The sequence below is a fragment of the Cavenderia fasciculata genome, assembly GCF_000203815.1.
Source record: "Cavenderia fasciculata unplaced genomic scaffold Scf_Dfasci-G-o-80e12.f1-5, whole genome shotgun sequence".
In the NCBI taxonomy this organism is placed as follows: Eukaryota; Evosea; class Eumycetozoa; order Acytosteliales; family Cavenderiaceae; genus Cavenderia; species Cavenderia fasciculata.
In genome coordinates this window covers 1,561,517-1,586,322 of record NW_004457735.1, presented here as the reverse complement: position 1 = coordinate 1,586,322, position 24,806 = coordinate 1,561,517, and the positions used below count along the sequence as shown (strand labels likewise).

The following is a 24,806-nucleotide window of genomic DNA, read 5'->3' as shown; positions in this document are numbered from 1 at the left end:
GTTGATTGATTAAAAATATTTGGTTGGATAGGAAATTAATTTGTGATATATGATATATACAATAAATACAAAAATTATAGAAGAGGAAGAAGAAGAAAGTGTACTTTTTGGGAAAATTAAACTAATAAATTCCGACCTTTGATTATTATTGACACTTGTTGTTTGGGTGGTTGAATAAGAAGAAGAAGAAAAAGAAGAGGAATGGATGATGCTGTTTGTTTTAATAATGAAATAAATAAATTAAGAAAAAAAAAAAGAGTTAGTTAATGATGTTTAACGGAACAAACAATTAAAGATATTTAATAATGATCCTATTGTTGTTGTTGTGATAAATATGTATGGTTGGTTGGTTGGTTGGTTGGTAGGTAGGTAAGTAGCGGCGATAGAACGAATGAATGAATGAATGAATAAAAGAATAAATGAAATAAATAAAATTAAATAAATAAAGTGCAACTGATTGTGAGGTTTATAAACGAGTTGTAATTAATGCTCTTCAAAACAACAACAATTTCTGTTGGTGTTGTTCTCTTTAATTATTGTTGGTTTTTGTTTTTGTTATTATTTATTGTTCTTTCTCGTGTACATTTGGTGTGAGAGAGATGGAACAGATGGATCTTTAAAAACATAATAATGTGTGAACCAACCCGTCCAAATTGGAATATCATATATAAGTGAATTAATTTAATATTGTTCTAGCGGTAGACACCCCCCCTCCTACGCTACACCAAACAAAATTTTTTGTTTATCCTATCAACCAATCTAATGAAATCGATATTCATCATCACAGGCAAAGCGACGCCGGCAGTGTCAACCCATCCATGCAGCCAGCTGCAATCTCATCCACCAACCATTCATCATCATCATCAATAATATAGGTGATAAACGTCGGTGACGATGGGAGGAATGTTGAGATAGATGATGATAGATAGTTTTTTATCAATGACAAAAAAAAAAAAAAAAAAATATTTGGGATGTGATTGGATTGGATTGAATCACACTCCAACTTGGATTATCAATGTTGTGAGAGTGGGGGTGAAAAAAAAAAATTCCTTTGATAATGTGAGAGGTTGGTGGTGATGGTGAAAGGGTGGTGGTTAGGAGAGTATGACGTGTAATATAAAAATGTTCCCAATAATATTATTATTGCTACCTTTAATTGTGTTGTAGCAGCAGAATCAGCGAAGCAGCAGTAATACTATAGGCACACCACCACTTTCTCCTCCTCCTCCACATCCAAGATAAGATTGGATCCCAATCCTATCTTCCTCAAATAGGGAATAATAATAATAATAATAATAATAATAATTGAATATGATTTTCATGTCCATCCCCTTGGTAATTGTAACCTTTAAAAAGGGATAGACATGGTAATACTGTCAACAACAACAACAACAACAACAACAACAACAACAACAACAACAACAAAACAGAATTATGCAATCATTTGATAAAGATTGTTGTTGTTCCATCAAAATGTATATAGTGATGATCTATCTATGTATATATAATCCTCCTTGATTGTCTAAAAGATTCTACCTGCTACCATACCACATCTCTCTCTCTCTCTCTCTCTCTCTCTGATTGTATGAATATTCCTCTAACAATCAAATCATCATAATCTATAAATGATTGTGTATAATATAATATACAATAATATAAACATCTGAGAATGACAATGACCTACTACTACACGACTACGTGATAGTCTCAATCATCATCATCGTCATATTGTTTAAATAGTACTTGGTTCTTCTTACCTTTATACAAAGTATATAAATAAAATTGGTTTGAAAAAAAAAGATAATTAAAAAGAAAATAAAAAAAGAAACTGAGCTTCAGTGCTCTGAGGTTTTTTAAATAAATTAAATCAAAATTCATTCAATACAAAATGATCGAATAAGTGTGAATGAAGGGTACAACCCCAACAATCGCCGTCATCAAAATATTTTCAATAGAGAGTATTTTTTTGACACACACACAGCAGCAAGAGAGTTGAAAGATTAGCCAAAGGATAACTCGATCAAAAAAGAATGGGTTCGGTGTGATTGATTGATTGATGAAAGCTTTGGATTGTAGCTCCTCACTCTGAGTTGTTACTCGATCTGAAAGAATGGAATTCACTTTTAATTAATCTCCTATCATCCATCTAGCCTCTCCCCCCATTCAACTTTGTTTGTTGTTTGTTGGTCATACTTTTTGATTGATGGAGGGGTGGTAGTATACCAGATGATGATGCACCAATCCAATCAATTTTGATTGACACAATTTATTTTTTTGACATTCTTCTGCATGAATGGAAAATATCTATTCCTCATAAATAAATAAATAACAATATAATTATTTAAAATCTGATGTTTTGAATTTAAATTGTTTACAAACTAATACTATCAACTAACAACCAACCACAAGTAGGATAGCAGTAGTAATATTTTTGATTTTTTTTTTAATTAAATTTTGAACCACAGTACTTGTATATACTATTATCTTTTTTAGAACTATCAGTACTTACTTTATACGATAAATACACGCTAGCCCAACAACATAGTAGTATTAAGACTATATATATTAAAAAAAGTAACTCGAAGATATTTAAATCGATTGATTGATCAATCATTGGGATTTGATAGATCGTTAAATAGGATAGATAGACAGACAGACAGACAGACATACAGACAACTCATCATCAAATCAACCATCGTCATTGGAGATATATATGTATATATATATAAATATATAATGACTTTTAATTCATGTAAAATGTATGTACATGATGAAGTTCATGTTAGAATGTTAAAATGAATATGGTATTCTAATGACTGACTGAATGAATGGTTCAATTCATTGTATTATTATTGTTGTTTCTATATAGAGATTATTTATTTTAAAAAAAGAACAACTCCTTCCTAGGTCTATTAAATATTAAATTGGGGAAATGGATCTTACACCGACGTATTCTCCTACGATTCGTCCGATGAGAATTCAACAACAACAAACTGTTCCTCCTTTTATGTCGGTCAATGACCTGACATCTCCATCGCCACTATCGTCACCTGCCATTCTGACACCGACCAATCCTCCACTGCCACCCGTTTTTTTCCTAACTCCAAATCTCAATGCCACTGCCATTCCAACCAACCAAGTTCCACCTCCTCCCATTGTTCATCATCAACATAATCACCCACAACTTTTAATTCATCAACATAATCATCCCCCTCCACCTCCAATTAATCAAATCATAGATTTAAATAATAACAATCAAAATAATAATATTAATAATATTAATAATATTAATAATAATAATAATAACAATAATAATAATAACAATAATAATATAACTTCTCTTCCTTTATTAAATGTACAGGCAAATAACAATAATAATAATAATAATAATGAATTTCTAAATACTAATAATATTAATAATAATAACAATAATAATCTTCTTTCTGTAAATAACAATACCAATAATAATAATCCCAATAACAATAATAATAATAATAATAATGTATATATTCACTCTAATACTTCACCTTCACAAACTCCATTTACGTTTAGCGTACCTTCAACTCCATTAGTTTTATCGACTAATCCAAATCAAATGACAACATTACCAAATAATAATAATAATATCAATAATAACAATAATGCAACATTATTTTTAGGGAGTAATACTCCAACATCTGCATCAACAACTACCACTACAACACCCAATACAGCAGCGTCACCACCACAAAATACACAATCTCCAACCTCGATCAATGTCCTAAGAAGACTGGCAGTATCCAACAGTGCACAAAAAGCAATTACACTTGAAGATGAACAAGTAGTACCAAGGGATTCAAATTCTCCACTCATTTCATCAACCAAAAAAAGAATTAAATTAGAAACTAATTAATTCTCCATTTTTTTTTTTCCCAATCCAATCCAAATCCAAATCCAAATATCCTTTCATCAAGTATACTCTACCTACCTACTCTACATACAAAAATTGAATAAACAATTAAAAAGAGTAATTGTATCAATAACAATAATATTATTGATCAATACAATACTCGTTCAACCAATTAATCGATCGATGATTATTTTTTAAAATTATTATAGGATTTTTTAATTTAATTAATTTTACACGTTGTTGTCTATCCAGGCTAGGCTTGATTCATTCTCCACTCTCTATCTTTTCAATATTATTTTGGAGAATCTTTTCTTTTTTTTTCTTTTTTGTCATTATTATTATTATTATTATTGGAAAGTTAATTTGATTGGATAGATATATGATTTACTTTCCATATCTCTCTTTTTGATTATTATTCGTTATTATTCGTTATTATTTGTTGGATTATGATTAGTTTTACAATAATATTGTTTTGTTTTTCTTTTTGTTTTTCTTTTTTCTATTTTTTCTATTATTATTATTTCAAAATATATAATATTATTCTACAAATCTTATTATTATTATTATTATTATTATTATTATTATTATTATTATTATTATTATTTCCTGACTATTATTATTATTATTATTATATTATAATTAAATTAATTTTTGATTAAAGTTTCTATCAATTCAGATAATGGACCAAGTTCCTTTTTATCTACCAAATTAAACTCTTGAATGAAAAAGATAAAGTGTTTGAGAGAGGTGTTGAGATGAGCCTCTTCACCAAGATTAACTATTTTTTGGAAATGTGAGTGATAGATGTGAGCATAGACACGGAACAATCTCTTAAAGATAGTCTTTACGATGCTTTGGAAATTTTTTGGGAAGAGGACGCCAATCTTTGATGGGAAGATGCTTTCATCGTCCAATTGCGACTGCACCCATGTCATCAAATAGTCAACATACTCTGGTGCCGACACTTTGATAGCCTTCTTGACAGTGGTGCCGTCAGCCCAATGATATTCATATTTCGGTCCTGCTGACATGACAGGACATTCGCTTGTCGTACAAAACTCTGTAATGGTTCCATACAACATATTGATTTGATTGAAAAAGTCGACAGCTAAAGTGATATAGATAGATAGATAGAAGAGTGAGTGAGAGTAAGTAAACAGTTTTTTTTGAGAGAGAGAGAGAGAGAGATGTGATACTCTCTTATTTATCTCATCTTCTACATACTATTGACAGCTAACCATTCATTTAAATCTTCACCTGCAGGTAGTGAGACTGCAAGTCTTAGATTACCACTACCAAGGGTGGCCTCTGCATATTGTTTGAGTTGATATTGCTTCGAACCCTCTTGAATATTCTTTTTGGGCTTGAATGTTTGACTCTTTTTGCTAAACATTTTGTTCTCCTCCTCTAACTATCGTCGGTCTGTATGTATATGTCTGTCTTTTTGCGTCTTCTTTATATATTGTCTTGTTCTTTTCTTTATATTTTTAATGTACACCAAAAGACAATAATAATAATAACGGCTAGAAACACAAAATACTTTATTATCATGTGAATTTTGGCTGATCAACCCAAAAAAAAAAACAAAAAAAATCGAAGATTGTGGGGAGGTGAAAGGACTGGAAGACGAATAAGCACGTAGCGCATAATGAGTAGAGTGGAATATCGATACTATAGATAGACATGTGCAATATTGCACGCAAACCATCACTATCCTACTTCCTCTCATACCCCTCTTGTTTGGGTGCCCAATAGAGATGATTGTCCAATCCATTCACATTGACGCTACCCATAAGGGTTAGACATACATGGGTATACCTGAATATGTCGAATTATTTATTTATCAACCAACTGCATCATCACATGATATATTACAGACCTCCCCCTCACTTTACTAAAGTCCATTCATTCATTCATTCATTCATTCATTCATTCATTCATTCATTCATACTATACTGAGAAAATAAGAAGAGATAAGATTAGAGTATACAAAAAAAAACCTTCTTGCGCAAGCAACAAGTTCTGATTTGTTTGTTTTTAATTTCTAATAATTTGCCTTTTTTGAAACACACCCACAACCCGATTAATTTAATTTAGTCCTCTAGAGTCTTGTTTGGGTGGTACAACAAATACAGAATAGAAAGAAAGAAGGAAGGAGAGAGGGCAGACTTTTTGATAAAAGAGTCTAGATATACTACAACACAACGACGTCTTCAACTACTATCCCCACAGCCTTTGGGCAGAGACACAGTAGCGGTGGTGTAGTTGGTGGTGGAGGTGGTATCAACTCCCGCAGCAATACTACTACTAGTACAAATAATAATGGGGCAGATGAAGATCCAAATGTACAATTTTGTATTGAAAGTATATTGATGCAAAAGAGTGCATTGACATCACCAACATTCTCTTTAAAGCAGTTTATAGATCTACAGAACCACGATGACCAACATATGTTGGATGCACCACCATTTCTCTACAAATCACTGTTGGATATCACGTTGATGAGACCCTATGTCAACACGTGTGAGGCACTTGTGCTACTGCCCAAGACAGAGATACAGAGAATGACACAACTGTCGTTTCAAGATGTCAATCTGTTGCTAGCATTCATTTCAAATGCACTGCTCTATCGTTTGTACGCCACCGACACCTATGTCGAGGGTCAGACACTACCTCGAGCAATATCTCTGATGACTGCCAAGCAGTTGGCTGTACAGCCGGCATCCACTCTTCGTTTGCGATCTGGATCACGACAGATGGATCAGTTTCTAGGTGGCGGGTTCACACCCAATGGCATTACAGAGATATCGGGCGAAGCAGGTTCTGGAAAGACTCAACTATGCATGCAACTATGTTTTCACGTGCAATTGCCCTATGAATTGGGTGGATTGAATGGTGGAGCAATCTACATTGGCACAGAGACACCGTTTCCTATGAATCGGTTCCTCAAAATCTCACAGAACCGTTTGGCCGTCATCAACCAGGCACGACAAGAGAATGGGTTGCCGCCAATCGACGTTCCACCCGACATGGTCATGACACGTCGTGCCAACGACATTAACAATCTACTCGACATGTTGACCAAGAATTTCCACGAACTCATCAAGAATCATGTCACCAAACTATTGATTATCGATTCAATTGCAGCACTGATTCGTTCCGAATTTGGAAACGAAAACATTCTAGAAAAGACAAACAAACTTTGGGAACTATCCAATCAACTTCGTATCATCTCTGAACAATATGGTATCACTATTTTGGTCATTAATCAAGTAACTGATTATTTTGAACCAACTTTTAATAATTATAATTATAATAATAGTAACAATCATAATTTGGATGGGCAAGATGACAAACAATCAACAACCAATAATAATAATAATAATAATAATATAGGTAATACTATTATTACTGTACCTACTACTACATCAACATCTATAGTGACAATTAGACCAATTAAAAGAAGAAGGAAGGTTAGTGTACCTTCATATCAACACTCTAACCAACAATATTCTCCATTCTTATTGCAAAGTACTGGCGGTACTAGCAATAACAATCTTTTTAATCAAAACAAAGCAATGGTTCCAGCACTTGGTCTATCATGGACCAATTTTGTAAATACTAGAATCATGTTATCAAAGACACCACTCCATCTTCCAGCACCAAACAGTTCAACTCCAGTTAGAAAAATGTCAGTCATTCTCTCTTCCAATCTACCAAATCAAAGCATGTACTTTTTTATCGATGCTCATGGTGTCATTGGACTAGAACAAGGAGACAATGAACAGGTTGATGAAATCAATGTCATTCCCCAAGAAATATCTCTTACTTAACTCGAGTATACAATAATAATAATACTATACACACAAGAGAGAGTTTGAAATTGAGATAATTCTAAATAAAAATGTAAATAAATTCTATCAAACCATGATTATGATTTATTGTTTTGTAATACAATTTATTAATATTATTTTTAAAAAAAGATATATCAATCATTGTGATTATGGATATAATCTTTTAATTGACCATTTTCCATATTCATCATTGTCATCACTATCTTTTTTTACTTGTTGATCTTTTCCATTTTCTTTTTCTTCTTGTTGATGATGTTCGTTTGCCTTTGAAATGATTTTCAATTTATCTAAATCTTCTGTAATTTCAACTGTCGCAGAAGTGGAAATGATATTGTTTGAATTACCATTGATAGTGTTGTTTGTAATTGTTTTGTATTTAATACGATCATGAATTCTTCCACCTTTTCCTTGCCAGAATTCAAAACATGTTGGTTTAATTCTCCAACCACCCCAAAACTCTGGTGTTGGAACTTCTGTAGATTCGTATTGTTTTTCTAGTCTACGTTGTGATTCGACCAATTCCTCTCGTGAAACCTCTGCGCTCTGATACTTTGATACCCACGCGCCAAGTTGACTTGCCTTGGGTCGTGTCTTGAAATAGTTTTCGCTCTCTTCTCTTGTCACCTTTTCAACGGTTCCTTCAATTCTAATCTGTCTTTGATTCCAAAAGAATGTAATCGATGCGTATGGATTCTCAATCATCTCGTGACTCTTTCGACTATTATAATTTGTAAAGAAAACGAATCCATTTTGATCAAAGTATTTTAATAATACCTAAATAGATGAATAGTGTAAGTAATTGACAGAGAGAGAGAGAGAGAGATCTCTGTTGATATAAAACATACAATTCTTCCTGATGGTTTACCATCCTTTGTACAAGTAGCTAAATGCATTGCATTTGGTTCTTTAACAGTTTTCCATGAAAGTTCATCTTGAAACCATTTATCAAATTGTTTGTATGGGTTCTGAGATACACTGTCCTCTTCGAGTGTACCTAATCGATAGTCTTCTCTCATGGTAGATAGTAAAGGACTTGAAATCATGCTTGTTTTGGTTACAAGTGGTGATGCCATCTATGCTATAAATTGTTTGATTGATTGATTGTTATCTGTTATTATTATTATTATTACTATTATCGTAGTTTTAATCTGTATTTGTATGTATACTGATATAAATCAATGAATGAAAATGACCGACAAAGATATGCAAATTAAATAATTAATAAATATTGTTTAATGAAATTTCAAAACGTGCATGTTCATTAAAAACAAATAGTTAGACAGATAAATCATCATACATACCTTGTATCTATTCTAAATGATAATAATATACTATATTTTTTAAAAGTAATAACTATAGCTTGGGGATGGACATTCATGAGGTCTAGAAAGAAACAAGAGCCCCTTTTTAAATAAATAAAATATTAATAAAAATAATTGAATTTTAGTTTTAATTTGGCATAGTTCCCTTTTGGAATAAAAACCAAGACCTGTCTTTATAAGGATTGTTTGTTGTTGTTTGGGTCGTCGATACTTTTGTAGAAACGTTCAAATTAAATTTAATATTTTATCGTATCTCCTTTAACCCCCTCCTCTCGGAGTAAATAGATAGTATTTTTATCTATCTTCTCCCTTATCTATCTATTTCTATCGGTCGGTTCAAGAATATTCTATTCACAGTATTATCTCTTGGATCTCTCTTCATTGCGATGAGTTGGAAAAACAAAATAAAACCAATTTTTTTGTCATTTTTCTTTTGTTGTGATCTTTTTTTCTTCTTTCTTTTTTGTGTGCATTCATTATTAATACTGTATTATTATTACACACACCGAAAGTATATATCTATATTAAACTAGCATTGAGAAGAAGAGGAACAAGGAGAAGACATGAATGATATTGGTACAAGCAGCAGCAGCAGCAGCAGCAGAAGCAGACATCACTTACTACAGATGTTGAAGGAACGAATCAACAACTATATATATTTGCACTATATGTGTTTGATCGTCTGACTGTGACTGTGACTGTGTGCATCAATATATCATGCTGTCATTACACTCTACCTTATCATTGGAAAACGAATACTATAAGTATACTAACATTATTCTTTATCTCTACGTAGATGAATCTCTCACACTTAGTCAAGATTACACCAGTCGCCCGTACTTCACTCGCTTCAAGAGCACTCGGTAAGCAATATATATTTGATTCAATATGACACCATCATCTATCACTATCTATCGACATATCAAGCAGCTATAATTATGCAATATATTGATCATCTAAAGACGATTCATATGCATCGATATATAAATTTTGGTTGGATACAAACACACATCTTGACAACAAATCATAGTTGAATTGGATGGAAACGATTATTTAGATGATCAATATCAATATTGCTTTCTGTCAGAATGATGAATGATATATCATTTCAATGTCAACCCTATATACTAATCGTTACGATTATCTTATTATTATTAGACTTTATTAACCCAATCACTGGTGATATCACTGCCAAGTTTATCAACATTGCTGGTATCTTTGTTACTGGATATGGTTTGAACTGTTTGATCAACGAACACCACGACCACCAAGATGTCGTATACCCATACATGAAGACCAAGAGCAAGACCTTGGCTCACTTGAAGAACTAAATCATCATCAACCCCAGTAGTAATATAATAATAATAATAGTAATTGCACATATGCGATGAATAATAATAATAAATAACTTTATATATTTAATTCAAAAAAAGAAAGAGAGAGAAATCTGTTCATCATCTGATCAAGAAGAAGATTCCAGGCATACAATTCAATTCAACTTGAATACCACTCGCGAGTCTACAAACAAAACTTCAATCTTCAAACATCTTTTCTCAAAGATTGATCTTAAGGCTTTATAACTACCCCCCCAATACCCCCTCGCAGTGGGGGCTAGACTGTGGTGAAGTACCTGGGTCATGACGAGCTGGTTGCGTAAACTTTTTGTAAAAACCCAACTTTGGCACGCCATGATGAGTTTCAGCTGACCTCTGATGAAGATGTGTTGCGAGGCGCCTGGCCTTGGGCAAGAGGTCAGACAGACAACAGCATTGAGTCATTTTAATTTACGTTCAAGTATAACTGCAACAAACAAACAAATAATATATAATATATTACAAGTTCACATACACAGCACATAATACTTACAAATAATAATACTACTGTTTATTAAAACTACACAGCAACCCAAAAGATACTATATGACTATTTCTTCGTACTCGTACATTTAATAGTCCATAATAATAATAATAACCAACACCACAACACTTATTATCAAGTTATCCTACTACAATCCCCCACTTTTAACAAAAGACCAATTTAATGGGTGCATACGACAATCAGCCTCTACAACAACGTTATTGTCTCAATCATCACATTCATTGCCCTCATCATCTTGATCATTATTAAGAACTATATAGACCGAGAAGTTATAGAAGAACTTAATAATAATCAAATATAGTATTGCCGACAGAGGCACCCCCTTCAAACACCCACTCACTCACACACACATATAAACATCATCACCACCATTGGTTCCCTTATAAAGAAATCGAAAAAAGGACCTTCATCATCGGATCACAACCAAAGATTTTTTACAATTTTATTTTTAAGGGTCACATACACTCTTGGTATTGAAAAACCCCCCCAAAAGAGTACTTCCCTTATACACCTTTCCCTTTTAATAATATTTTTTAATATTCCAAAACTAAATCCTTACATAAAATGAAGATAACAAAAAATACACTTAAAAAATGTTTTGTTATGTTTCTAATTGCTCAATTAGGATTTGGATTACAATTATCCTATTCAACTCCAGTTGCTTTATCATCAACTTATTGTAAGTAAATTAAAAAAAACATGGAAATCAAATTTAAATAATTTTATTGACTTGTTTATTTCTTTCCCTCTCTTCTTCTTCTTTTTTTTGATTAGTTTCTAAATTACAAATTTCAGAAGAAACATTTGGATTTTTGTTTTCATTTTATTCATTACCCAATTTATTCATGGTCATCGTAGGTGGTATTCTGATTGATATCTATGGACCAGGATTGGTCAGTATGTTATTTGGCGGTGTTGCCGTATTTTCTTCCATCTTGAATGCCGTCGCTCAACCTCACTTTAATATCATGATGATGTCTAGATTCCTATTGGGTATGGGTGGTGAAACTGTTTTGGCAACAACCACTACTATGATTGTAAGTCTAATATTATTATTATTATTCCCCTACAAAATATTAAGAATATTTACTAATTTGTTCCTTTTTTATTCCATTTTTCTCTTTAGCCATTATGGTATTCATCAAAAGATGTACCATTATGTATGGGATTCCTTTCTAGTTGGTTTTACTGGGGCAATTTGACAGCTTTGGCTGTCCTTCCATCTGTCAATGCCTCATGGGGTTTTTCAGTGGCCCTTTGGCTAGCCGCTATTGTTTTTATGGTAAACTATGGTCTCAACCTATTCTTACTTAAAAACAGACAAAAGTTAAAATGGGATGATGATGGTATGTAATTAAAAAAAAAACAAATATTATTATTATTTCCAAAAAAAAATATTAATTTATTTCTTTTTTTTTTTTTCTACTCTTAGCACTAAGTAGATGTAATTCAAGAATGCAATTAGATCAATTACGTAGTAATGATTCATTTGTATCAGAAGAACATGAAATTGATTCTGACCTTCATACACCAGAGAAATCAGAGAGTGATGATTTGGAGGATATTGGTATTGAACCACCAGTACCAATCAAACAAGAAAGCAAACTACGTGAACTATTGATCAAATTGAAAGAGGTAAAGGAAATGGCCAAACATTTACCCAGACGATTCCATTTGCTATGTCTTATCTGCTTTGTCGCCTACTATGCTATGTTTGGTTTGACAATCATTGGTACCGATGTCTTGGTTGTCAAATTTGGATACGGTGAGAAAAAAGCTGGCTTGGTCATGGCAGCAGAGGCCGTTACCAATGGTATATGTCCAATCATCACTGGATTCATGATTCAACGTGTCAGAGGTTACAAGATCCGTTTGATGATGCTCGGGTGCTTCTTGATGGCACTTGGAACACTGCTACTCAATGCAACCACTGTGTTTCCATTGCCATGGGTCGTTCTTTGTGGACTTGGATTCTCTATCCTCAACACTACCCTGTTTTCGTGTGTACCTCTGTTGGTCGATATCAATATTGTCGGAACTGCCTATGGGTTCATCACGACATCGTACAACTTTAACATTGTACTCTTCCCGCCCATCATCGATGCCATCAAGCATCGCACAGGGACCTATACCATCCCACTCGCCTTTATGACCTTTGTCAGTCTTGCTGCCATCGGACTGCTGGGTTTGCTCAAGTACATGGACATGAAAGTTCCCCTCTCCCAATCACTCGACGATCCCAACTCGACAGCCGGTCTCTTCCAAGAGGACATTGACCAACTGATCGAACATGACAAGGTCAAAGAAGAGGATGAAAACATGATCCAACAAAACAAAATCAACGAAAAAAAAAACAAAGGTCGTATTGAAATGATTGAAACTCAATCAATGATCATTCAACAAGATGAACATGATACCTGTTCAACAGACTTACCAAATGAAATTAACCAACAAGATAAAAATACAGAAATAAATTCATCCATCATTTTACATTAAAATTAAATGTAAATGTAAATGGATGTCCATTAAAATAACTATAGCCATATTAACCATAACCATAACCATAATTAAATTATTTGTTTGTTGTCTTGTCTTGATTGTACAATATTTGTTTGTTTTGTTTTGTTTTGATTGATTTATTTTTGTTCAAGTTCAACCAATACACCATTACAAGATTTTGGATGAAGGAATACGACTGGTTTACCATGAGCACCAATCTTTGGATTTGGATCAATGATTCTAACTTGTTTATCCAATAAAGTCTTGACAGCAGAATTGATGTCATCGACTTCGATACAAACGTGATGAACACCACCGGCTGGGTTCTTCTTTAAAAAGTTGGCAATTGGACTGTTTTCGCCCAATGGATGTAATAATTCGATCTTTGTATTGTCCAATGAAACAAACACAGTGGTTACGCCATGTTCCTTTTGATCCTAAATATATATCAATATTATATATCGAATGAATAAATAAGAGTAACAATAAGATCAAGGTTTGTGTATATGATGATACAAACTTCAGGTTCACTGACTTTAGCACCCATGATATCTCTATACATAGAAGTAGCTTCTTTCATGTTTGGTACAGCAATAGCTACATGATTCAATCTACCTAATCCGACAGTATTGGCAATACTTGATCCAACACCAGACGAGGAAGAGGTAGCAGAGAAAAGTCTTAAAGTAGATCTAAACATTCTTCTTTCTATATATGTATGTATGTAGGTATGTAACCGTTAATTAATTACTACTAAACTTCTAAACTACTACAACTGATCAATTTGTATTGAAGTGTTTTTGTTTTAGATCTATCAAAAAATCTCTTGAATTAGCAATACAAGGGAAAGGGTGATGTGAACCGAAGCAATTTAAAGCAAGTGACGGGAAAAAAAAAAAAAAAACTACCTTCATTCGTTCGTCATTGGGAATTCCTGGGGCCATCGATGCTTGTTTTGGAGTGTCTTCTGTCATCACTCTTGCTCTCTACATCGAAAAAAAATAATAAAAAATTAAAAAGAAATCCCTTTTTTGACAGATCCCTTCCTTCTGACAGCAACAAAACTGATGAACTCACCTCTTCAATACAACAAAGTTTGTTTTTTTTGAAACAGTTAGTGTCTCCTCTCTTTATAACTAAATAGTTATTACTTTTTTGTAATATCATCATCTCTTTCTCTCCTCTATATATTGCTTTTACTTCTTGTGTTACTATGTATAACAAAACATAACATACCTTCAACAACAAAAACCCAACAACAATACAATTTCTCTCTGGATTTTATAAAAGAGAAAGACAAAGAAAGAAAGAAAGAAAAAGATAGATTAATGATATATAATATAACAACCACTTTATAATTATAAAATCAAAGTTTAGTTGTTTAAAAAAAATGTGTACTACAAAGAATTGGTTGTGGTTGGATAGATGGTCACCGATATCATGATACACCTGTGAATTCGGTGACTAAAAAAAAAAAAAAAAAAAAAGAGAAGGCTGTTCATTCGAATGAAGTGCACCACCACCCACATCTCCATTTTTGCAATATACTACTCGAACTAGTTATATAATATAACCATTCATATCTTGTTTATCTCCTACCTACTACTTACATACATATACTATTTGTCCACTCATCCCCCCTCCCCCCACTGCTGAAATTGTTGTTTTGTTCCTTTGACTAACATTCATTTCAACTCTTTCTTATCTATATTCTAATTACTTTAATATAAACAACAGGATCATAAATATATATAGACATGTTCTCACAAATTAACCGTGTTGCTCTTAACAGAGTATGTAGTAGTATTATAATACAACAACAATTGGATCAGATGTATTGGATTGGTTTGGATTGTTGATGGTATTTGGTGCACTGATGATGATGATGATGATGATGGTGATGACAACATGTCTCCTTCTTCTTCTTCTTCTTCTTCTTCTTCTTCTTCTTCTCCTCCTCTTATGCAAAAGCGAATAGATTGCATATTAACAATGGAAAAAGATGCGATCACAGTCATCAATCAAACTCATGATCATCAAGTCAATTCAATTCAACCAACTCAACCAAACCCAATCCACATCTGGTTCCATTCATTGCATCTTGAATGTCCTTTCTAATCAAATATTTCCTTTTTTTTATAGTCTTTTGTTAGATACTTTACTACTGCTGAACCAACCTTGAAGGAAAGATTAGCCCAAATCATTCCAGCCAAGATTGAAGAAGTCAAGCAATTAAAGGCTGAACATGGTGACAAGATCATTGGTACTTGCACCGTCTCACAAGCCTATGGTGGTATGAGATCCGTCAAGTCTTTGATCACTGAAACCTCTTTGTTGGACCCAGAAGAAGTAAATACCAAGACAAGAATATTCTTTTTTTTGTAAAGTTTCTAACCTTTTTGTGTTTGTTATTTTTTTTTAGGGTATTAGATTCCGTGGATTTACCATTCCAGAATGTCAAGACAAGCTTCCAAAGGCCAAGGGAGGACAAGAACCATTGCCAGAAGGTATTTTGTGGTTGTTGTTGACTGGTGAGATTCCATCGGAAGCTCAAGTCCAACAATTGTCCAAGGATTTGGTCAAGAGAGCCGGTCTCCCAGACTTTGTCGTCAGCATGATCAAGAACTTCCCAAAGGAGATGCACCCAATGTCACAATTGTCCGCTGCCGTCCTCGCCCTCCAAACCAACTCCAAGTTTGCCGCCGCCTACCAAGAAGGTGTCAAGAAGACCCAATACTGGGAATCCACCCTCGAAGATACCCTCGACATTGTCGCCAAGTTGCCCGAGATTGCTGCTCTCATCTACCGTACCGTCTACAAAGATGGCAAGGTACCAGCCGTCGACGCCAACCTCGATTGGGCCGCCAACTTTAACAGAATGCTCGGTTTCAACTCTCACGAGTTTGATGAATTGATGCGTCTCTACCTCACCATCCACACCGATCACGAAGGAGGCAACGTCTCTGCCCATGCCACCCATCTCGTCGGTTCTGCCCTCTCTGACCCATACTACTCATACGCCGCCGGTATGTGCGGTCTCGCCGGTCCACTCCACGGTTTGGCCAACCAAGAAGTCCTTTCATGGACCTTGGACTTGCAACAAAAGATTGGCAACAAGGAAATCACCAACGACCAATTGGCCGATCTCGTCTGGGAAGGTCTCAATGCTGGACGTGTCGTTCCAGGTTTCGGTCATGCCGTCCTCAGAAAGACTGATCCACGTTACACCTGTCAACGTGAATTTGCCTTGAAGCATCTTCCAAACGACCCACTCTTCAAGTTGGTCAGCCAAATCTACGACGTTGTCCCACCAGTCCTCACCAAGCAAGGCAAGACCAAGAATCCATGGCCCAACGTTGACGCCCACTCTGGTGTCCTCCTCCAATACTATGGTCTCAAGGAACACAACTACTACACTGTTCTCTTTGGTGTCTCTAGAGCTATCGGTGTTTTGTCCTCTCTTGTTTGGGATAGAATCCTCACCTTGCCAATTGAAAGACCAAAATCAATTACCACTGAATCTTTAGTCAAGGAATTCAAGGCAAGCAAATAAATTAAATAAAAAATACTAAATAGTCTATTAGATCAAACCAAAACAAAGAAGAAAAGAAGAAAAGAAAAAGGTCATACATAATTATTATTATTATTATAACAAACAAATTAAGTTGTATTGTTTTTATATATATGTATATTTATATAAAATTGTTAAAGTAATATTTTGTTTGAACATGCTATTCTTTGTAATATATCATTTTGAACATCATTTAATGAACTCCATAATTCTCTTTGAATTGCTTGTAATCCACCAACTTCTTTTCTTTCACATGCCATCTAAAAAATAAATAGACAAATAAATAATGGATTAGAATAATTATATATAATATATTTCAGGAATATAGATATTGTGTTTAGGTTTAGATTGATAGATTACCAATAAATTATTTAATAAAGCAACAGATTCTTCTGTTAGATCAGATGCTTGACCATCATGTTGATCATTAATATCATTTACAAGTTTGCCAAGATGAGATTGTGATTTAAGGAAATTGTCTTGAAGTATGTACAAAAGAATGAGTGTAACTCTTGATTCGATAAGAGCATATGGATACAAAGATAAACTAATATTAAGTGATGATATTGGTGCCATTGTATTTAGATTGGATGATGATGATGATGATGAAGATGGTTTATCTGGCATTGATTCCGTTGCAATGGTAATCATCATATCTAAAAAATCACAAGCACCCTTGTAATCACACTCTTGAATCTTTCCACCTGTTGCTTCTCGTAGTGCATTGATGGCAGCTATTGGACTCTCTGTTCTCATAATCTCTGATGCCTTTTGAAAGTATTCCGATGATTCCTCAAACTTGTTCAATTTCTTTAGTATCATTGCCATCTCATAATACAATGTTCCCATGATTGTAAATCTTTTATAATTTTGATATATCTAAAAGAAGTAAGTAGATAATAGGGTTAGATCTATATTCTACTCTCTATTTCCTATCCCTATATATATCTATTTCATACTTTTATAGCCATTAAATAACAATTGATCGCTTCAGTTACATTTTCTTCAAAAGTGATTATATTATTATCTTGAGAGATGGTTTCATCTACCCAAAGTAGATAACCAGAGTCTATATAACAAGATGCTTCTGCCGATGATGAATTCTTGATTGCTTGTTCACATCGTGCAATAGCAAGACAACAAAATGCTGCATACATATTGTTGCCCTCTCTCTTGAATGAATTCATAATTTGTGTATATTGTTCTACTGCTTCTCCATAGTTTGGTTTCCTTAATGGGAACTTTCTTTTTTATAATCAATATAGGTGTTAATATAAGTTTAATCATTGATCAATCTAATCAATCAATCAATCAATCAATCAATCAATCAATCAATCAATCAATCAATCAATCAACCTCCAATCACATTTAATACTAGTAATTACTTTTTCTTTAATTTATTTGATATCAACTTGTAGGAATCTATTAAATGACTCATTCTATGTCTATCTATCTATCTATATATATATATTTATATATTTACAACTATAATACAGTTCTCTTTACTCTCTTCTATTCTGAGTGACGTGCAACAAAAACTAACTACAATGCAAAGTTGACAACCCCCAACCAACGTGGCCACTAAATTAAAATTTTAACCTTATCCCATCTTGAGCCCAACAACAATCAATATTTCTAAAAAAGTAGAAAATGGAGTGTCTAAACATTGGTCTCCAATGTTCACTCTCTCTCTCTTTCTCTCTCTCTCTCTCTCTCTCTTTCTTTTAATTCAACTGTGCCATAGATGTTTGTAGAGGGATTTTTTGTTTTACTACTACTACTCGAGTATTGATAATTATACAATTGATATTGCCGTGCCGTAGCTATGACCACTTCTACCACCGATTTGTTACATGTTTTAAAGGTGTTCTATTTAAAAAGATTGGCAACGAACCATGCCTTTGACAAAGAGCATGATTCGTTTTGCGATGTTGTCCCAACGTCAAGTGTTGATAATTTGCCCAGTGAGTTTTTTAGCACCAGCAATGAGCCACCTCCACACATTAATTTAGTTTTACTGCCCATCCTACTCTTTTTATATTTACTTTTTAGTTAGATAGATATAGATATATATCTAACTAGATACATTGAACAACAACATTATTTATTATTAGTATTATATAGATTACATAGAACTGCATTTGATACATAGACACAAAGATAGAATGTTATTGAAACTTTAATCATCCAAACAAGCTTTTCAACCTCCTCTTCCTCCTCCTCATAACAAACAAACACCTACTTGAAAGAAAGAGAATATACTTTTAGAGATTTATATTGTAAGTATGTTTCTATAGAGAAGCTACGTCACCATCACCTCTTCTTGCATCGATACAAAGAGTTACTACTACTATTATTTATAGATTTTGGTTAGGACATGATCACACAATCTTGATGAAGATTTGATAATTATCCACATTTTTTAAAAAAAAGATACAAGAGGACATAAGTGAAAGATATTTCTCAAAAGTAACTACTTTATGAAAAAATCTTGGTTGTCCATCCCATATGATAGCGTTATGGTTGATTGATTGATTGATTTACCATCCATTACCACTCCTAGGTTCGCATTGTTGCAACAACAGACATTCTCTCAAACACACACATATAGATACATCAATCAATCAATCAATCAAAACAAATCAGTCGTACTCTCATATATCTTCATCATCATCAACGATATTGTCAACATCTCAACTGATTTATCCCCTCCTCCTCCTCCTCCTCCTCCTGTCAATATTCATTTTTGATGATGTTAGTGCGCTGCTCCGATTGTTAACCACCATCAAAATATTAATAGTTCAAGGTGTTGTGTGTATGATAGATATAACAAAAACCCCCCACATTCTTTCTTTGCCCCCCACCGAACACCACCACTACCACATTTTAATTTATTTTTTTTATTATTATAGTTGTGTTGTTATTGTTTGTTGTTTGTTTTTGCTATTGGGTTGGTTTCTAATCCTATCTTGTTTAATTTTTCTTTCCTTTTCTTTATCATCCATCATCATCATCATCTGCTGTTGTGTTTGTTGTGATAATAATAATAATAATAATAATCTCTTTTATTATTATTATTATTGTTTGTTTGTTTGTTTGTTGTATTGTGTTTCACAGTAAAACACAAGTTGTAGAAAGCAGAGGAAGAGATTACTGACTTTTCTTCTTCTTTGCATTCTTAGATTAAAAAAAAACACAATAAGAGGAAGTCCCTATAGGGTAGCTGTAAAGTACTAGTGTATCACTCTTTTTACTACTACTTCCTACTACTACTACTATTACTACAACTACAATGTCAAGTTCAGTTTTCAATACTTTAGCACAACCACCACCACCTTCCTCAACAACAACAGCAACATCAACAAACCCTTCATTTTACTCTATGGATAATAATAATTCTATAAGCGGCAATGGCACTAGTGTCGCGACAACGACGATGATGACTACTGCGACTGGGGTCGTCGACAACAATATGAACATTGATATGAAAATGTACGCAAATAATACATCATCAACATTGGATATGAATTGGGCAATGTTAAATGGCTCATTTTCTTCTTTAAATCCACTTTCCGAATCAACTACTAGCGGCCTATTGCAACAGCAGCAACAGGGTAGTTTTGATCACCCAATGAATGGAAACTCTAATAATAATGCTGCAATGGTAACTGACGATGCCGCACTCTCTGATTTTGCATCGTCCAAGGATGGATTTCGAAAATCAAGACAAATCATTTTTATCATGGACACTACCGCTCTAATGTCTCCCTATTTTGCAACTATAAAATCTCATTATTTGGAACCATTGGTTCAATCTCTATCAAATTCTCCAGAGGTATGAATGAAATATAAAAATGGATTCGTATGTGTGTGTGTATTAATTTATTATTTTTTTTTTAGTATAAATCAAATACAGAATATGGATTAATATTTTTTAGAGATTATCCACCCTATTCCGATTATATTGTTCATTCGTCGTCATTGACAAATGATTTACAAAGTATACTACAATGTATGACTCAAACTAGATTTCTTGGTGGTGGATATGCATCGGGTAATGCAGTGGTCGAAGGTTTATGTTCTGCTCTAAAGATTGCACAGAGACAAACGGCAGATGAAAAATGTTTTATATTAATTTCAAATAGCATTCCAAGAATGTCTCCTTGTAAGCTTTGTAATTTAGGTGATTGTTTTGATCATATAAATGAATGTATTCAAGTATGTAGAAAAAAATAATATTTATTAAACAGATCAATATCCTCATTATTTACATTACATTTTTCTTTAGAAAAAAATATTATTATCATTTATTTGTCCAAAGTCAAATACATTTTTGGAAGAGTTTTGTGAGAAAACAAAATATAGTGATATTACAGAATTTAATGCTACCATTGATCATGGATACTTTGTCAGACTTCGAGGTGTTCCTAATATTTTTGAAAACACCAACAACAATATGATCATAAATACTACTACTAATAGACCGATAACATCAACGATAACAAACGGCAACACCAACAACACCAATACTATTGCTACTACCAATGCAACAAATATACAACAATCACCATTTATACCACCAAACCATCAAACATCATCAACTACACCATTAATCCCTCAACAACCAACTTCACTAATATCAACACCAACCAATACCACAACCATAATCACAAATGGAGTTAATAGCCCAAGTATTGCCACTACCAATAACAACAACAACAATAATATCAATTCTCCATCTTTGGGTTCACCAAATATCAAGTACAATAATGGCACAGTCAATACTCCAATTACTACTACACAACCGTCTATTGGAATGATCGGGCAGCAGCAGGGATCAAATCTACAACAAACTATTCATCAACCCATCACCAACACCACCACCATACCAATACAATCACCACCAACCATACAACAACCACTGCCATCCAATCAACCTACACCGACCATGATTCAATCGCCACCAACAACAATGCAAATAACTTCACCACAAAATTACAACAACAATGTCAATATGATTCAACAGCCAGTAGTAGAGATACCAACCATCACCACTACACAACCAATAGATTTGGCACAAACTCCCATTCCTCAATCAACGTTTCCTTCGCCACAAAATCCAATTGTTAACTTGCCATCCAACAGTCCTCATCAACCAATGATGGTAGAGCATTCTCCGATGCAGAATCACCATTCTCCTCATCAACCTCAGCCATCGTCTCCGTACGTTTCAATAAACAGTCCTCAGACAATGGTCAACAAGACTCCCTCCCAGCCACCACTTCCTAGCAAGCCAGCAGTAAAATCACCAAATAGTGGTATGAATGGAAATATGGCCAACGGCGTTCCATCACCTGCACAAAACCTGCCAACACCAGTGTCTGCAGTAGCACCACCTGTTCGTCCAATCGTTCACCTGAGTCAAATATGGAATGGATCGATCGGAATAAGGGACCCAACACACACCTCTATCATTGCCACTGGCAGTGCCTCAGCCATTGGTACACTTCAGCTGCCCCTCCCCGATACACTCTTTATCACTGGTTTGTTTAGTGACGAGAGTATCATTAATAATCTCAAAAATGGTGGTACAGTCATGTTTTTCAATATTATCAATGGATTCAATGAATTTAGTGGACTCTCGAATCAGCTGGAAAGCGATCCACGATCAGTCGCTCTCATTGAGCTTCCAGGACGTACACTTGGATTGATTGTCAAGGATAAAAAGCTTTGTGGATTGCTCAACAATATTGAGTTTAACCTCAAACGAAATGATCAACAACAACAACAACAACAGATGAGCAATACCAATTCACCTTTAGCTGCCCAAAATCAAACTAATCCATCAAATCTTGTTCAAAGACAAAATTCAAATGGCATAGTAAATAATAATAATGTAAATGCAAATATAATACCAAATAATAATAATTTAAATATAACACAACAACAACAAAACCTTATCAAACAAAATTCAACATCTAATATATTTGCACCAATCAACGCACAAAATGTAAATATAAACCAACCAAAAATTCAAACACCAACCAATGTACAGCAAGGAACCAATTTACCAGTTCAACAACAACAACAACAAAATAATTTAAATCAACAACGACCTTTACAACCAAACAATAACGGCAACACTTTTATACCTCAACAACAAACACAACCAAATTTAGCACAACAACCTCAACAATTAGTAGGTTCGAATGTAAATATCCAAGCCTTGGTCAAACAACAACAAAACCTAACACCGCAACAACAACAACAATTTGTATCTAATCTCACTCAAGCACAAATCAATCAATTTTCACAAATACAACAACAACAACAACAACAACAACAACAACAACAACAACAACAAAGACAAAACCCACAACCAACTTTAAACCAACAACAACAACAACCAATAACCTCAAACTTAAATGCCCTCGGTCAACAAAATAATGTTATCAACAATCAATTCTTTGCTCTAAACAACGCCAATCAATTCCAGAATAATTTAAGCACCAATAATAATAATCTCGTAAACACTGCAAACTTGAATAATTTGAATACGATGAATACCAATTTAAATGGAATGAGTAATAATTTAAACCTCAATAATAATATGAACGTAGCCAATTTAAATTTACAACAATTTGCAACAACAAAATTTAGATAACAGATAATTAAGGACCCAATGGTTTGAAAAGTAAATAAAGACATATTTGTAGCTCTTCAACAAGAAACTTCTTTGAATTAATATGTATCCGTTACATGTTTATTATTATCTTATTGAACGAATGTGTTGTACAGTGTTGTGTATCAATGCTTTGTGTTGGTCGATCACAACAGTGAACCAGCATATGTTGTTAAATGATAGACCTTTCAAAAATTGTATGACCATCAAATAGTCAGATGTTATATATATATAACCAAGGTAGAGAGATAATGCAGTGGTCTATGATTGATGATGATGATAATAATGTCTTTATCATATCAAATGATCAACTAATCGGTAGTAACAAATTCCCAATTAGATCGACACATTGGGCATTGTTGTTGATTAGAATTTAACCATTTTAAGATACAATGCATATGAAAGGCGTGTTTACAAGCACCCCAAACTATATACAGTAAAGATAATCGGGGTTTAGTGTGATTGACCAATAAAGTGATCGGTTGATGATCATTTAAAACATACCTGGAGGACAATCGTCACCTGGCATTTTGCAGTCAACACAACAAGCGTCGAATTGCATACGACATATACCACAACATTCTTCACTAACATCCCAATGCCACGAAGATACGGTCTGCCATTTTCGAATAGTAACTTTCATCTTGAAAGAAATATAGTTTTGTATTATTTACACTAGTAAAATATACTTTTTTTTGCAACAATGAAAAATAGATTCAATAATTTTCTTGAATACTCAAAATAATCTTTATTATTCAATATTCACAAATAGATCACCCAACAACTATAAATACACTGGTAGAGTGATCGAAAAGAATTGTCACTTGGTTTAATAGCCTTGTGGCCAAACACCTTCTCTCAGAGTTTATGCTCTGATTATGTGTAGTATCTGTTCTAGAAAGCTTAATCTCTTTCTGCCTCCACACGTTGCGATGGCTTTAATGATTAATCTAATTTATTTACGGAGCATTCAAGACTATTATATCAATGACAACTATGTTGTTCAATTGTAAATAGTCTTCTATCGACCATGAATCGCACTATTATCATGGTAATACAATGGTAGACTCCACACCCCCTTAATTTAATTTAAAAGAAATATATAATATAT

At 33.6% G+C, this 24,806-nt stretch overlaps 13 protein-coding genes across 13 annotated transcripts; 7 read left to right on the top strand and 6 right to left on the bottom strand.

Moving 5' to 3' along the window:
• Window positions 1-334: 334 nt before the first annotated feature.
• Window positions 335-2,521, top strand: DFA_05453 (uncharacterized protein; the record flags this gene model as incomplete). Its single annotated transcript, XM_004361115.1, has 4 exons — window positions 335-369; window positions 1,357-1,475; window positions 1,741-1,768; window positions 2,494-2,521. The coding sequence occupies 4 exons, from the start codon at window positions 335-337 to the stop codon at window positions 2,519-2,521; spliced, it is 210 nt and encodes a 69-aa protein (XP_004361172.1).
• A 411-nt stretch (window positions 2,522-2,932) lies between these two features.
• DFA_05452 (uncharacterized protein) lies at window positions 2,933-3,892 on the top strand (the record flags this gene model as incomplete). The annotated part of the gene is made up of 1 exon (XM_004361114.1): window positions 2,933-3,892. The coding sequence occupies one exon, from the start codon at window positions 2,933-2,935 to the stop codon at window positions 3,890-3,892; it is 960 nt and encodes a 319-aa protein (XP_004361171.1).
• Window positions 3,893-4,533: 641 nt separating this feature from the next.
• Window positions 4,534-5,282, bottom strand: mobA (Mps1 binder-like protein; the record flags this gene model as incomplete). Its single annotated transcript, XM_004361113.1, has 2 exons — window positions 4,534-4,997; window positions 5,114-5,282. The coding sequence occupies 2 exons, from the start codon at window positions 5,280-5,282 to the stop codon at window positions 4,534-4,536; spliced, it is 633 nt and encodes a 210-aa protein (XP_004361170.1).
• Window positions 5,283-5,646: 364 nt separating this feature from the next.
• xrcc3 (AAA ATPase domain-containing protein) lies at window positions 5,647-7,722 on the top strand (the record flags this gene model as incomplete). The annotated part of the gene is made up of 3 exons (XM_004361112.1): window positions 5,647-5,686; window positions 6,122-6,253; window positions 6,662-7,722. The coding sequence occupies 3 exons, from the start codon at window positions 5,647-5,649 to the stop codon at window positions 7,720-7,722; spliced, it is 1,233 nt and encodes a 410-aa protein (XP_004361169.1).
• Window positions 7,723-7,890: 168 nt separating this feature from the next.
• Window positions 7,891-8,786, bottom strand: DFA_05449 (pyridoxamine-phosphate oxidase; the record flags this gene model as incomplete). Its single annotated transcript, XM_004361111.1, has 2 exons — window positions 7,891-8,517; window positions 8,589-8,786. 2 exons carry the CDS (start codon window positions 8,784-8,786, stop codon window positions 7,891-7,893), a joined length of 825 nt encoding a protein of 274 aa, XP_004361168.1.
• A 1,075-nt stretch (window positions 8,787-9,861) lies between these two features.
• DFA_05448 (uncharacterized protein) lies at window positions 9,862-10,396 on the top strand (the record flags this gene model as incomplete). The annotated part of the gene is made up of 2 exons (XM_004361110.1): window positions 9,862-9,928; window positions 10,224-10,396. 2 exons carry the CDS (start codon window positions 9,862-9,864, stop codon window positions 10,394-10,396), a joined length of 240 nt encoding a protein of 79 aa, XP_004361167.1.
• A 158-nt stretch (window positions 10,397-10,554) lies between these two features.
• DFA_05447 (uncharacterized protein) lies at window positions 10,555-10,843 on the bottom strand (the record flags this gene model as incomplete). Its single annotated transcript, XM_004361109.1, has 2 exons — window positions 10,555-10,583; window positions 10,696-10,843. 2 exons carry the CDS (start codon window positions 10,841-10,843, stop codon window positions 10,555-10,557), a joined length of 177 nt encoding a protein of 58 aa, XP_004361166.1.
• A 664-nt stretch (window positions 10,844-11,507) lies between these two features.
• On the top strand, window positions 11,508-13,439 carry DFA_05446 (uncharacterized protein; the record flags this gene model as incomplete). Its single annotated transcript, XM_004361108.1, has 4 exons — window positions 11,508-11,622; window positions 11,718-11,980; window positions 12,070-12,289; window positions 12,376-13,439. 4 exons carry the CDS (start codon window positions 11,508-11,510, stop codon window positions 13,437-13,439), a joined length of 1,662 nt encoding a protein of 553 aa, XP_004361165.1.
• Window positions 13,440-13,579: 140 nt separating this feature from the next.
• DFA_05445 (methylmalonyl-CoA epimerase) lies at window positions 13,580-14,142 on the bottom strand (the record flags this gene model as incomplete). Its single annotated transcript, XM_004361107.1, has 2 exons — window positions 13,580-13,879; window positions 13,963-14,142. The coding sequence occupies 2 exons, from the start codon at window positions 14,140-14,142 to the stop codon at window positions 13,580-13,582; spliced, it is 480 nt and encodes a 159-aa protein (XP_004361164.1).
• A 1,208-nt stretch (window positions 14,143-15,350) lies between these two features.
• DFA_05444 (citrate synthase) lies at window positions 15,351-16,995 on the top strand (the record flags this gene model as incomplete). The annotated part of the gene is made up of 3 exons (XM_004361106.1): window positions 15,351-15,482; window positions 15,585-15,791; window positions 15,865-16,995. The coding sequence occupies 3 exons, from the start codon at window positions 15,351-15,353 to the stop codon at window positions 16,993-16,995; spliced, it is 1,470 nt and encodes a 489-aa protein (XP_004361163.1).
• Window positions 16,996-17,147: 152 nt separating this feature from the next.
• DFA_05443 (uncharacterized protein) lies at window positions 17,148-18,451 on the bottom strand (the record flags this gene model as incomplete). The annotated part of the gene is made up of 4 exons (XM_004361105.1): window positions 17,148-17,273; window positions 17,374-17,892; window positions 17,973-18,258; window positions 18,399-18,451. 4 exons carry the CDS (start codon window positions 18,449-18,451, stop codon window positions 17,148-17,150), a joined length of 984 nt encoding a protein of 327 aa, XP_004361162.1.
• Window positions 18,452-20,305: 1,854 nt separating this feature from the next.
• On the top strand, window positions 20,306-23,677 carry DFA_05442 (uncharacterized protein; the record flags this gene model as incomplete). Its single annotated transcript, XM_004361104.1, has 3 exons — window positions 20,306-20,848; window positions 20,914-21,231; window positions 21,302-23,677. 3 exons carry the CDS (start codon window positions 20,306-20,308, stop codon window positions 23,675-23,677), a joined length of 3,237 nt encoding a protein of 1,078 aa, XP_004361161.1.
• A 329-nt stretch (window positions 23,678-24,006) lies between these two features.
• anapc11 (anaphase promoting complex subunit 11) lies at window positions 24,007-24,338 on the bottom strand (the record flags this gene model as incomplete). The annotated part of the gene is made up of 2 exons (XM_004361103.1): window positions 24,007-24,122; window positions 24,200-24,338. 2 exons carry the CDS (start codon window positions 24,336-24,338, stop codon window positions 24,007-24,009), a joined length of 255 nt encoding a protein of 84 aa, XP_004361160.1.
• Between the last annotated feature and the right edge of the window lie 468 nt (window positions 24,339-24,806).